Raw genomic sequence first — 13,625 nt, forward strand, 5'->3', positions numbered from 1 at the left:
TCATCACTCTCTTATAGTTAAATTGGGCGGCTCTTAAAAGAGCCTTTGTGTTTCAGTGAATCAGACTTTAGTCCGTTTACTTCTTGGCGGGTTTCTCGGTCTTCTTGGGCAGCAGCACAGCCTGGATGTTGGGCAGCACACCACCCTGAGCGATGGTCACTCCACCCAAGAGTTTGTTCAACTCCTCGTCGTTCCGCACTGCCAGCTGCAGGTGACGGGGAATGATACGAGTCTTCTTGTTGTCCCGAGCGGCGTTTCCAGCCAACTCCAGGATTTCAGCGGTGAGATACTCGAGCACAGCGGCCAGATAAACAGGAGCACCGGCACCAACGCGCTGTGCGTAGTTTCCTTTGCGGAGCAGCCTGTGAACACGACCGACGGGGAACTGCAGTCCTGCCCTGGAGGAACGAGTTTTAGCCTTTGCTCGCGCTTTACCGCCGGTTTTACCTCTGCCGCTCATTTTCAATTAATACTTATTAAAATATTAATAGTAAATAATGTGGCGTAGTGTGCCCGTTAACAGTATTTATAAGAGTGTGTCACACTCCTATTGGCTAGAGTCTGGAAAACATTCTAACCAATCACTGCTCTTCACTCCAAACTCCAAACCACGCCCCTCTCTCTGATGATGAATGTGTTCAAGAGTGAGATTCAACTCAACAAAAAGTTTAAATTAGTTAACAATAATTATATATATATATATATATCTCTCTGCTAACATAAACAAAAATCAAAGATTTTTACAAAAATGCCTTATCCAAATGTTTTTTCAAAAGGTAGATCAACATTGGATACACTAATAACATTGGAAACGCATGTTAAGAAAGCAATAGCAATGAAAGAGGGGTTAGTGACTGTTTATTTTGATATTGAATACGACATGATGTGGAAAGGTTTATTACCTATTAAAATTGAAGAAAATTGGAATAGAGGGAAGAATCTATAATTGGGTTTTAAGAACAATCCAAGTTCGAGAAGGCGATGAATTGTCTCAAACTGTAAGAGTGGAGAACGGCACACCTCAGGGACGTGTGATAAGCCCTATAACTTCCCAGCCGGCACACGACCGACCTTCAACGTTGAAATATGGTTGAAATAATGTCAGTTGTTGTTTCAACGTTGAAACTACGTTGATATAACGTTTAATGCTAAATGGTTGAAAACCAACCAGTACATGACCAACCTTCAACGTTGAAATATGGTTGAAATAATGACAGTTGTTGTTTCAATGTTGAAACTACGTTGAAATAATGTTTAATGCTAAATGGTTGAAAAAGGGTAAAAAAAAACACTTATAAATCAACTTTGATTTTTTTTACAAGATCTATATGTTCAATTAATGTATGTACAGAATAAATAATTTCTGCCTTTTAAATTATTATTAAGATCATTATTATTATTTTATTATCATTTTACATTTTTATCATGAACCTTCTGATATAAATATTATAAAACATTGCGCTGCTTTACCACACTGAAACAATTCCTATTGGTTATTTAACCTTATTTGCTTTGATCATGATTGGTTAATCTGTCTGTCATTCATGAAACTGGCCAATGAAACTGTGCGCGCCATTTTAAGTTTGAAAATATGACCGTTATCCTAACCGTCTTTCAGATCGCGAGACTGGCCAATGGAAGGGCAGGAAAGAAAGTGGTCTGCGAGGGCGCGGGATCAAAAAGGTAAGTCTGATTTCACAAATATACGCAAGGTCATGAGTTAAACGCATTATGTCAGTGCTTGGAGAATTGTAAATGCACAGTTTGTTGAATGAATTTACTAACTAGGGAATGCTTTTCCACATTTGTGTCGCGGAGGCCTAAGTTACTTTTACAGATGTCGATTGAGGCCTAACTTTACTCGAGCCGCTTCAGTGTCGTTTTGTGCTTTTGCGGTTGCTACGTCGATTTTCAGGGAGAAGATATTATACGTGTGCACACAGATAAAAAATTTCAGGAAACAAAAGTGTAACGTTCGATAAGCTAATTTTTCCGTTTAACGGTCGTCGTCATTACTGTCCATTCACGGTAATATCGCGATATTCGAAGCGAGACTGGCCAAGGGAAAGAGATGGGCGATATGGAAAACAATATCCAATCGAGTTTATTTTATTTTATTTTTTAAATATGATTCACAATATTATCACGATTCTTTTTCATGTTAGTTTTACTGTTTTGCAAGTTGTCTGAGCAAATAATAGTTTAATTAGACTAATGTTGCATTAACAATGCATTTCTAACATTTATGTGTTTACAATTCACAAATTCTCAAAATTTACTTTACACAGACTTTAACAAAACTAGAAGTAATTAAATTTTAATCGACCGATTTTTACAATCCCATTCCCACTGTGGGAAAGATTAATCAGCCCAAAATCTAGCTGATCACATGCCTGAGGGACCCAAAAGAATGAAGAATGAACTTTTTACGTAACAGACATGCTTGACTGTGTGTATGAAAATACAGGATGGACATTTTGACCCGCGGCTGTACAGACATATGGATAACAGCCATGCCAATCCGTGAAACCTGATCCATATGGATCACGGACCAACTGCAATCCGTTTATCTATCGTTCTATCCATTACATTTTTTTTATTTTTTTTTTCACTAAGGGAACCTTTTCACAGACATTTACACACTTTCATATCTTGGCAGTGCAAGACAAACTATTCAACACTGTATTAAAGAATATCAAAGCAATGACAGAGAGTGATAGAAAATTTGACATTTATCTTCAAGTATTTATGGGTATTTAAAGGTTGAAGTCATGTAACCCACACATCTATTTAACATGCATAAATGAGTTATTGTCCAACCCTAATAACATCTGTTCTCACTCCCTTCATCCTAGAATTCCAGAGGAAAGTTCTTCAAATGTTAATTGATATAAGAGATTTGGTAAAAGTCGCTAATCAGAACAACGGATGCATTTACTCTAAAGCCAGCCAACAGTGTGAACGAATTGCAAGAATTGGAGTCTCGTTTGCAAGATAAAAATGAAAGAGCAGCCTTGGTGAGTTTTATATGAACGCAATCAAGCACAATTCTTAAAGGAACATGCCGACTTTTTGTGACTTTTGCTTATTCAGCGTATCCCCCAGAGTTAGAGAAGTCCATACATTAGGGCTGAACGATACATCGAATTTTCATCGTCATCGCGATATGAACTCGCGCGATGAACACATTGCAACAGACAGCCTGACACGATGAATAATGCCTGGTTCAGATTACAAGATTTTTGTGTCTGTTACGATAGTCACAGTGTCGTCACTCGCAAACACTCACTCGCGCACGCACACACACACACTGTCCCTCGCTCACTCACTTGCGCTCACTCACTTGCACACACACACTCATACATGAAGGCCAACGTGAGCAATGTTTTTATATGAAATATGTCACCTTTTTCAGCCTTCTGAGTTTGTAGGTCTGATTCTCAAATAACGGTCGCCTAAAAAAAGGGTGGGGCTGCTGGAATATTTTAAACACCGCTGAAAAGGTTAATGACGAGTTAGAAGCTGCTGCTTGTCATTTTCCTTCACTGAATTATGTGGCCGACGTTTGCTTGACGTGAGTGTTATATTCATGCGGCAAGAGTGATTTTCGATAGTGTGGGCTCATGTTACAAAACAAAGCAACACTACAGTGTCCAATGCAATATATGCAGTAGTGTAACAGTGAACAAAGGAGGCAACACTGGTAATATAATGAAACGCTTATTAACGCAATACAGCATCTACCAATGCATTGTATTTACTATGTCAGTTTTTTATAATTATTCTTAGACAATTTTTGTTATTATTTTTAGCAAGCATATTTGACAAGACTTGGAGGAGTTGATGACATCGACATGGTGAAAAAAACAATGTCTGCGTAAGTACTTTTCTTTCCAGTCATTGCATTAATTCGTCACCTTGGGATTATAAGGTTCTATCAGTTTTTTGTTGTTGTTTTTTTTCTAACTTTATCCAGCTCCAATCCTTGCCTAATCTGTTAGTTATCCGATAACATCCCTTATCTCCTAATTTAATGAGTAATACTCAACTATAAGGTTTTAATTTACAAGTTATTTTTATTTAGATGTACTGATAATATACAGAATAAGATAATATTATTATTTAAACGTCTCACCTTTTAAAAGTGCGTCGCAAACGGTTTGTTCTACTGCGCAGCATGTGTTTGCTGCTACTTCCGGGAACTATTGAGAGGCTCCACGAGCCGCCATTGCTGTAAAAAAATATTCCTTTGGAGTCAATGGAGTTGTCGCAACTCTCTCTCTATATGGCTCTGAGTGAGACTAGTAAGAGGTCCTGACTCTCTGTGGTCATTAAAAATCCCAGGATGCCTTTTGAAAATTAGCAGGGGTATTACCCCAGCATCCTGGCCAAATCTACCCAATGGCCTCTTGTTAATCATGGTCTCCTAAACATCCCCATATGCCAATTGGCTGCTTCATTCTATCTATATACCAACAATTACCTGGTGGGTGTTTTGGCTCAATAGGCCGATGGTTGACCGTATCAACGTTAACCGATCAAAGTTGTCGGTAGTCGGTTAAAAAAAAAAAGTGATCTGTAAATTAGGCTATTATACGTTGTGAATTCCGGTTCGCGTACCCACGCCGAAGTGATAAAATAAAACAAAATTCTGTATCAAATTATAGGCAAGAGAAGTAGTTTGTTTAGGCATGGTTTGTAGGGAATTACAAACCTGTGCACATATATTCAAAAGCACATAACTATAGATTCAATTCTCTATGCGCATGTGAACACCATCAGCGTTTATCACAGGTTCGTGTTTAAAGTCTGTTTAGAGAGAACGCCGTCGTCTTAGCGGCCCCTAATTTAATAACAAATGATCATTTTGACGGAGGTGAATCAATCAAAACTAACTTTAGCTGGAAATAACATTATTCGAGAATCGCTATAAAGCCAAAACATTCTCGGCTACCTTAAGTTATATGTTTATCTCTGTAAAGCTGCTTTGAAACAATCCATTGTTAAAAGCGCTATATAAATGAAGATGACTTGACTTGACTAATAACTTTGACATCCTTAAAGGGGTCATATAATGCCATTTTTGTACAAGTTAATATGAATCTTTAGGGTCTAAATGAAAACTTCGTTTTTCCCATCGTAAACAAAACTCAGCCACTGCGTCTTCAGCGGTTCAGATTTAGGAACATCAAAATGACTGCTGTGTTCGTTATTACACCGAAGAACAGAACGCCACAATCGCTTAGGCGCCATTCTGCTCCAGTGTATCAACAATGATGACGGACTATGATTGACAGCTCGCTCACGAGCGAGGGCGGGTCTGTGTTGATACACTGCTGTCAGTCAACAATCCTGGGAGGGGCGTCCGACCGTGTGACGTCACACGGTCGAACGGCTCGATTTGAGTTAGGGGAAAATATATAAGGAGATTAAAACGAAAACACTGGATGGATTTTTATCATAATAGGATGGTTGTGTACAGGCACAGCCAACACACATTTCAGTACAATCAACTTGAAAAAGTGCATGTACCATTATATGACCCCTTTAAAAGCTTTTCCATAACTTTATAGCAATTTTGTTGATCTGGACTGTTTTGATTTTTTTCCCTTTAGATGCAGTCGTCAATGCACACAACACAACCACTACAAAAGTAATGGAGACCATGTCCAAATATTTAAAATATGCACCAGAGAGGATGGGTGGTGGTGGCCGTAAGACTCTTCCTTGAAGACACCTTTTTTTTTTTCTTCTTATTTTAATGACTGTTGCTAGTAGAATGTGACGTTCTACAAAAGACTTCTTACTTGTTCTACAAACTTTCCTTACTTTTACTTGGATTCTTTTTCACTTAATTGTTGAGATTTTATAATGTTACGAAATGAGTACATAAGTTTGTTACGAAATGAGTACATATGTTGGTCACAAGTTTGGAAATGGTAAGATTTTAGTGTTTGTCAGTGTTACGGTTTATGTATTTTTGGTCAAACAGACTTGAGCAAGTTTCCAAACCATATTTGTAATTATTTATATATAGGCTATTGTGTGAATATTTGCAGTGTGTATGAAATTAGAATTAAAAGCTTTTTCCCTCTGCATTCTGATATCATTAAACCCTTAAGAAAGTGCTGTGTTGTTGAACGAGAACTTTTTCAATACATTATGTGAAAGTGTAAATGTACAATATAGATGTATATTTAAATTCTAAGAAAATTATTTTTCCATTTGGTGTAATTGTAAAACTTTTTCTTTAGAAAATGAAGCATCTCATCCCTGCACTGCAGATTTATGAACATCTAATTGTTAATGTTTTTTTTTCTTTTTATGCCGTCCAATTGCAAATCATGTACAGCAAGTTTTATTAGTTGCTGAAAATACTAAATATGCACCGAAAATCATAGTTTACTTTTCAGTGTTGACGTTTAAGCAAAATTACAGGTAGGCTACGCCGGGTACAGGGTTACAATATCAACGTTGATTCAATTTGCAAAATCGAAAGGTGATTCAACGTCGACAGAAGACCATAACCCGAAAGGTAAGAGTGAAACGATGTCGCGATTTCAACGGTGAATCAACGTTGTTTCTTCCGCGGTGAAATGACGTCACAATATCAACGTTGATCCGTTTTGCAAAATCGAAAGGTAATTCACCGTTGATTCAACCATGGTACCTGACGTTGTTTCAACGGTGAATCAACGTTGAAATGCCGGCTGGGTTAAGTTTTCGGGGAGCTCCATGGAAATTACTCATAATTATTTTGGAGGGGGGGATTAGCAGCAGATTGCTGATGTGGATTTAATAAAAATTGTTTCATATTTAACACAAGTGCTGTGTAAACTAGTGATGTCAGAAAGCTTTCTGAAACGTTGAGTAATTGAACCAATTGCTTTGGAAAATGATTCAGTGATTCAACGTGCATAAATTGTGTGTACTAAATAAATAAAAATAAAAAGAGAAGGTGTATTTTCTACAATAGTTGAAATTACTGATTCACCTTTTGTAAAACAAACAAATCTCTTTAAAGGTGCACTCAGAAGGTTTTATTTTTCCTCTCAATTAGAAATGTTTAACTGCTCAAGTCATGAATTATAAGTTTGCAATACATGTAGGAAATCATGAGCACACATTAAATTGAAGACTCCAGTCATACCAGTAAGTAACCTGATAAACGCTATTTTATTCTACATGGAGAGGGTCCACACATGGGAGCGGCCATATTAGAATCACATGACCAGCTGAATATTACTCGCTAAATCTCCATAACCATCCTGTTATTGGACACTTTCACTCATTGATTAAAGTCAAATTAGTCTAAAACATCTAATCAAGGCATACCAAAAGTAAATTTAAAGCTGTTTTTGAACATTTTGGAGTACATGCATGATCACTTTTGAAAAGTGACACACTGAAGGTTTTTCCCCAGCAGTCAGAATTACTGTAAGTGCTACTGATTTTGAGTAATAGAAGTTTGTTTTTGCATACAGATGACTTTAACTTGTAGCTATTAGCTTGAAAACATAATGGGATCACGGCATGAAGCCTTACCTTGTCCAAGTTCTAATTTCATAACAATACCACAAATATTTTACACTTGTTTTTCTAAGGGTTATATAACTTATATTCTTATATTAAACGTGTATGTATAATTTTTATTGTTGAGTACGTAAATATGTATTTGTATATGTATATTTACTGTAAATACTGTATACTTTTGCACAAACATCTTTTGGTAAAACACACACATACACACATATCATGCCAATAGAGCTAGATCTGAAAGAAACAACAAACTAAAACCTCACACATGCACAAACAAATATAAACAACTCCCGCAAACAGTAACACTCACTGGGTAACACGACAAAAGGTAATTACAAAATGCGTATACATTATTCACACTAAAGCTTATTTATGTGGAATATACAGTAATATATGTTATAAAATACAAGAAAACACTTACTTGTCCAGAGTAATGTCTCCTCCCTCCATAAACACCTCTGACTCGGAAACAACATTTGACGAATCATCCGTATTTTGTTCAGAAATTTCATCTCCAGACTTGCTTTAACACCGAATGCATTCTTCTATCACATCCTGGAGCGAAAATCTCGTTTTCCTGGTCCGTTTCGCCACATTTCAATCTCCAAAAGTGTAAACAGTTCCAAAGTTACACTATTCAGCTTTTACACACAAATCACCTCGTGCTAGCAAGTAAACATTATGCACACTTTTTTGAAACATTCTTGAAACTTCCCACTAAAGCCGCATTGTTTTCAGAATTTCATTGGCTATACGATGTGCCAGTCATCCTCACACTCAGCTGTAATTGGCTTGATCTTTACACAAAGGAATGGGCGGAGGCACTTACATGCGACACAGACTGTGGTTGGCTATTGAAGGCTTTGGACAGGACATGGAAGTGAGGTGTCAATCGAAAGGTCAGAGTGCAGCATCCATTTTGATACCGGATATAGGAAATGTTTACATCTGAACTGAAGTTATTACCGATAATATGTGAAAGATTTGGCACAGCTGCCGGGTACTTTGAAATGATGCAACATGAGTCTGTGGGTATTTATTGATGTAATAATGTGATTTAAATTCCACGCAACAATTGTCCATCTTCCAGAGTTTTTTGTAGCGCTCCAGGTGAAATGAGGTGCCCAGGGTTTGTCTTGTATCCCCGACAGGCGTGTCGAAATATGCCTTATAGGCCTCACACATCTTAGCAGATACTTCCACTGAGTACTTTCTCAAGCTTATCTTGATGCATCTGCTGGAAGCTTGCAGCCTCTTTATGCCATCTCAGAAAGAAAATGCAGATATGTATCCACTTAAACAGCTGGAACTGAACTGGTGGGCTTACGGTCCCTGTATTTATACTAGTATTTAAATGACTAGAAAGTTCTAGAAGTTACTCCAAGTTTACTCAGCAGTGAATCTGTCTGAATGGTCACTAGAATGGTCATATTTTTTAAAAAAATAGATAGTTTTTCTAATCTGTCTGCTTTTCTACATTGCTCACGAATATATACTTAATTTCCCTCTAGCTTGTAATTAAAATGGTTGAAAATGCAGTTGATGTAGTATGGTGGCCGGAGAAATATGGTACATACGGTTCATGTGTGTGATGTTATACGAATATAATATGAATATCATATTCTGGCACAGAGTGGAATTTTAGGCTCAGGTAGGAAAAGATTAAGCATCTTCCTTTACTGGTTCAGCTATTGGAATCAAAAAAATGCGTGACTGTGAAAATGGGCAATCTAGGAAAAATTCACAAAATTCATCAACACAAAGTCAATAACACCAGTGTCGCTTACAGATATAGACAATCTTAGTATACTTTAGGTTTTGTGATGGGGTTAGTTTTTTCGGGCTATAAACATGTATATATAACATCTTATTAATTTGAGCTAGAATGATAAACTGTAGTAATAAGTCCTTTTTCAATACTCGTTTAAAACCTTGATGATTCAGAATTAAACTTTAATTTTATCTTCAGTACACAACACGTGACCGGGCGATACTTCCGTTGTAACATGCAAGAAACTCTTTAAATGAGAAGATGTGTGGCTCTTAAAAGAGCCTTTGTGTTGGTTGAGAAACCGGATGTTCTTCTACTTGGAGCTGGTGTATTTGGTGACGGCCTTTGTGCCCTCAGACACGGCGTGTTTGGCCAGTTCACCGGGCAGCAGCAGACGCACGGCGGTCTGGATCTCTCTCGATGTGATGGTGGAGCGCTTGTTGTAGTGAGCGAGACGAGACGCTTCACCGCCGATGCGCTCGAAGATGTCGTTGACGAAAGAGTTCATGATTCCCATCGCCTTGGAAGAGATCCCGGTGTCAGGATGAACCTGTTTCAGGACTTTATACACGTAGATAGCGTAACTCTCCTTCCTGGACTTTCTGCGCTTCTTTCCTCCCTTACCGGCGGTCTTTGTGACGGCCTTCTTGGATCCCTTCTTCGGGGCGGATTTGGCTGGTTCAGGCATGATGATTTGAAGAAAAACTCAGAATAATGATTCTTATTCCGCTCACAGAAGTATTTATTCCCTCCTCTATGCTAATTCTGTGAGGAGTGGACGCGCGCCTCTGATGGCGTTTTTCATTGGTCAAACACATTCAATGATCTCATTGGACAGTTGTAAGTTTGACGAACCAAAAAGAGCCAATCAAAGACTTCCAAATGAAAGTCCCTCCTCTCGCCTCATGTTTGAAAGTTTCCACCCCCCACACGATTACATTTCCTTTGTTTAGTTCTCCCGCGCATATTTGTATTATTTTGTAGTATTTTTATGAGAAAATAAAGAGAACTTAAGAAAAAATTGTTCATAAAGGATTTCAATATTTTTCTGCGAACTACTAAACACACATTAAACTATTAAACACCATAAACCGTTTTTAACTAACTAACTTGTATCTTATTTTACTAACTAATTTTCTATCTTTCATACTGTAATGCATTTTGGTGTTATTTTGGTCTACTTTTATGTTTCATCTCTTGAATAACTTGAAGAAATACATTTATATGTTGCAAATCAAACCGGACTGTATTATCACGGACACACTTCTGAACAAACAGTATAATTATGTGCTTGTTTACAATAATGTGAAGCACGTTTGTATCTAACAGCAAAAGTAATATGAAATGATCAAACAGAACACATTTTGGGCATTTAATGTCCGTTCAGGAAGAAAACAGGCATTTATTTTTCATGAAAATAATTTCAATATATTTTGACATTTTATTTTTTTTGTATATTAGTATCATTATTAATAATAATAACAACTTCTTTGCATTTGTATTGTGTTACTCCATATAAGAGAACAATTCAGGAATAATAAAGAGGTTTGAGCACAATCAGGTAAAAGGGGTGAAATGAGGTCAGAGGTCACTAAAGACCCGATGTATATACATGGATATCATGTGACGTCACACATTAAAGACGGTGCCATCTTTAGGACCGCCAAGGGACCGGAAGTAAACAGTAAATATGCCTTCTATCTGCTGTGCCGTGGGCTGTGATAACAGCAAGTCAAAAAAAAAACGGGACATACGTTTTATAATATTCCTAAAAACACTGAAAGGAGACATAAATGGTTAGCTGCCATTAAAAGGGATCAGTGGACTCCCACAGAACACTCCAGACTGTGCAATGAACACTTTATTTCGGGTAACTTAATTCCTTAACTGACGTTAGCAAGCTAGCTATGTTAGCAACCCTACGATAAGATAAGATGACATGCCACATAACAATGTTGATGATGACAGTGATTCACAAAGTAAAATCAGTCACAATTATTTCATCTCTGCTCATCTATATTATTTCTGGTAGAGCTAAAGTTACAGGGGGGCTACACCAGGCACTTAACTGAAGTGTTCGTTCGCATTGCGTCTGCTGTAACCTTCTGCTATGATTAGTGAACTGACTACTACTACAAGTTTTCTAAAACTATTTTTTGCGCCTCGCGAACGGAGCATTTCACTTACCCGGTGTAGCCTTCCTGTTAGTGTCACACACTGTTCATTAATGTGTCACTATATCACGGGGCAGTGGTGGCTTAGTGGTTGAGGCTCAGGGTTACTGACCAGAAGGTTGGGGGTTCAAGCCCCAGCACCACCAAGATGCCACTGTTGGGCCCTTGAGCAAGGCCCTTAACTCCAGGTTGCTCCGGGGGGATTGTCCCTGTAATAACTGCACTGTAAGTCTGCCAAATGCATAAATGTAAATGTATATCTCATTCTACCCCTGTAGGTCAGAAGAGTGAGAATCCATTAAACCCTGACTATGTGCCAAGATTGTTTGCTTATCTCACACCTGAGCAACGCAAAAGAAAAATAAATAGTTACAGCAAATTTGAGCAAATGCAAGCTGTCAAAAGAAAGAGAAGGATGTGTGATGTTGGACCAGTGGCACCCTGTGACAACAATGATGACATGGTGCAGGACTTAACTGGCCTTCCATCCTTTGCCAAGCTGATGGTTGTCTTCACTTTTGTGTCAGCGTTCCTCAAGGTGGGACCTGGATTGAATCCCTTTCAAAGCTTTTTAATGACCGTAATGAGAATGAGACTGAATTTACCACTGCACTTCTTTTCATATATATTTCATGTGTCAAAGCCTACTGCAGGCCTAATTTTTAACAGTACGTTAAATGTCTTGCATGATAAGTTGTTTAGCTTCATACTGTGGCCCCGTAAGGAACAGATTCTAATTAGTTTACCCATGTGTTTCAAAAATAGTAGTTATAGAAATTGTACATCCATTATAGACTGCTTTGAAATTTTCATTGAGAGACCAAAAAACTTGAGAGCCCGAGCGCAAACATACTCACAATATAAGCACCACAATACTGCCAAGTACTTGATATCAATAACTCCACAGGGAGTCATATCATTTGTGTCTCGTGGCTGGGGAGGGCGAGCAAGTGACAGGCACATTACAGAGAACTGTGGCTACCTGGAAAATCTGTTACCTGGTGATTTGGTCCTAGCAGATCGAGGGTTCACAGTAGGAGATGCTGTGGGATTGTACAGTGCTCATCTCAAAATACCTGCCTTTACTAGAGGGAAAAAGCAACTGCATTCAAGTGAACTTGAGTATTCAAGGGGCTAGCAGCTGTTGAATTCATGTTGAGCAGTGATTGGTCTTGTGAGGAATAAGTACACAATTTTACAAAGCACAATACCCATTTCTCTCTGCCAGACTGCAACTCCAGGAGAGCTTACATCTCTTGACAAGATGGTCAGAGTGTGCTGTGCTCTGTGCAACATTTGCCAATCTGTTGTGCCCTCGCAATAGCATGGGTGTCAGTAACATTGTTTTCCTTAGTGTCACAATGTTAAACAATTGTGTACAAATGTATTATATATTTGGATCTTTGTTTTTTTTTTTATACAAGGCTGTTACATATGAGTTTCATGTAAAATTGTTTTGTTTGTCTTGTTTACTTGTTTCTAAAACAAGACTATCACAAATGTGTGTGTATATTGATATTGACTGAAATTACTTTTGAAATAAATTGTTATTCATTCAATTACAACACTTTAGTGATGTTTATTGTACATGGTCACATTGCAGTAACAATACATGTGTAATTTATACATTTTCCATCACATTCCATTAGGCAGTGTTGTAATGTAACGAAATACAAATACTTCACTACTGTACTTAAGTAGAATTTTCACACAAAGAAGTGTGTGTGTATGTGTATGTGTATATATATATATATATATATATATATATATATATATATATATATATATATATATATATATATATATATATATATATATATATATATATATATATATATATATATATATATATATATATATATATATATATATATATATATATATATATATATATACACACACACATACGCACTTCTAATATTTAAGTACATTTAATATCAGAAAATTACTTTGGATACTTAAGTACAGTAAGTAACAGACACTTTAAGACATACTTTAAGTAATATTCTAAAAGGAAACTTTAACTTACAACTTTAACTTTTTACTGACTAGCTACATAAAGTGCAGAATAAGTAGCCATTACAAGGCAATTACAATTATAACAATAAGCATACATAGACGGCCTGTAAGAAGCTAAAACG

At 37.2% G+C, this 13,625-nt stretch overlaps 4 protein-coding genes across 4 annotated transcripts in view; all 4 read right to left on the bottom strand.

Moving 5' to 3' along the window:
* LOC127617664 (histone H2B-like) overlaps positions 1 to 8,104 on the bottom strand; it is a 32,128-nt gene extending 24,024 nt beyond the window's left edge. Inside the window, exon 1 of the mRNA XM_052089691.1 lies at positions 7,961 to 8,104. The gene's annotated coding sequence lies outside the window, so the exon portion shown is untranslated. The remainder of the gene's footprint in view (positions 1 to 7,960) is intronic.
* Positions 1 to 13,625, bottom strand: part of LOC127618007 (uncharacterized) — a 34,979-nt gene that overhangs the window by 3,529 nt on the left and 17,825 nt on the right. The window lies entirely within an intron of this gene.
* LOC127617522 (histone H2A-like) lies at positions 53 to 460 on the bottom strand. The gene has a single exon (XM_052089486.1). It carries the CDS (start codon positions 458 to 460, stop codon positions 77 to 79), a length of 384 nt encoding a protein of 127 aa, XP_051945446.1. The 3' UTR covers positions 53 to 76.
* LOC127617790 (histone H2B-like) lies at positions 9,473 to 9,998 on the bottom strand. The gene has a single exon (XM_052089866.1). The coding sequence runs from the start codon at positions 9,996 to 9,998 to the stop codon at positions 9,624 to 9,626; it is 375 nt and encodes a 124-aa protein (XP_051945826.1). The 3' UTR covers positions 9,473 to 9,623.

This window comes from Xyrauchen texanus, chromosome 2, assembly GCF_025860055.1.
Source record: "Xyrauchen texanus isolate HMW12.3.18 chromosome 2, RBS_HiC_50CHRs, whole genome shotgun sequence".
Taxonomy (NCBI): Eukaryota; Metazoa; Chordata; class Actinopteri; order Cypriniformes; family Catostomidae; genus Xyrauchen; species Xyrauchen texanus.

What these genes read in the sequence shown, in the direction of transcription:
- LOC127617522 (XM_052089486.1), bottom strand. Translation starts at nt 460, where the DNA reads ATGAGCGGCAGAGGTAAAACCGGCGGTAAAGCGCGAGCAAAGGCTAAA.
- LOC127617790 (XM_052089866.1), bottom strand. Translation starts at nt 9,998, where the DNA reads ATGCCTGAACCAGCCAAATCCGCCCCGAAGAAGGGATCCAAGAAGGCC.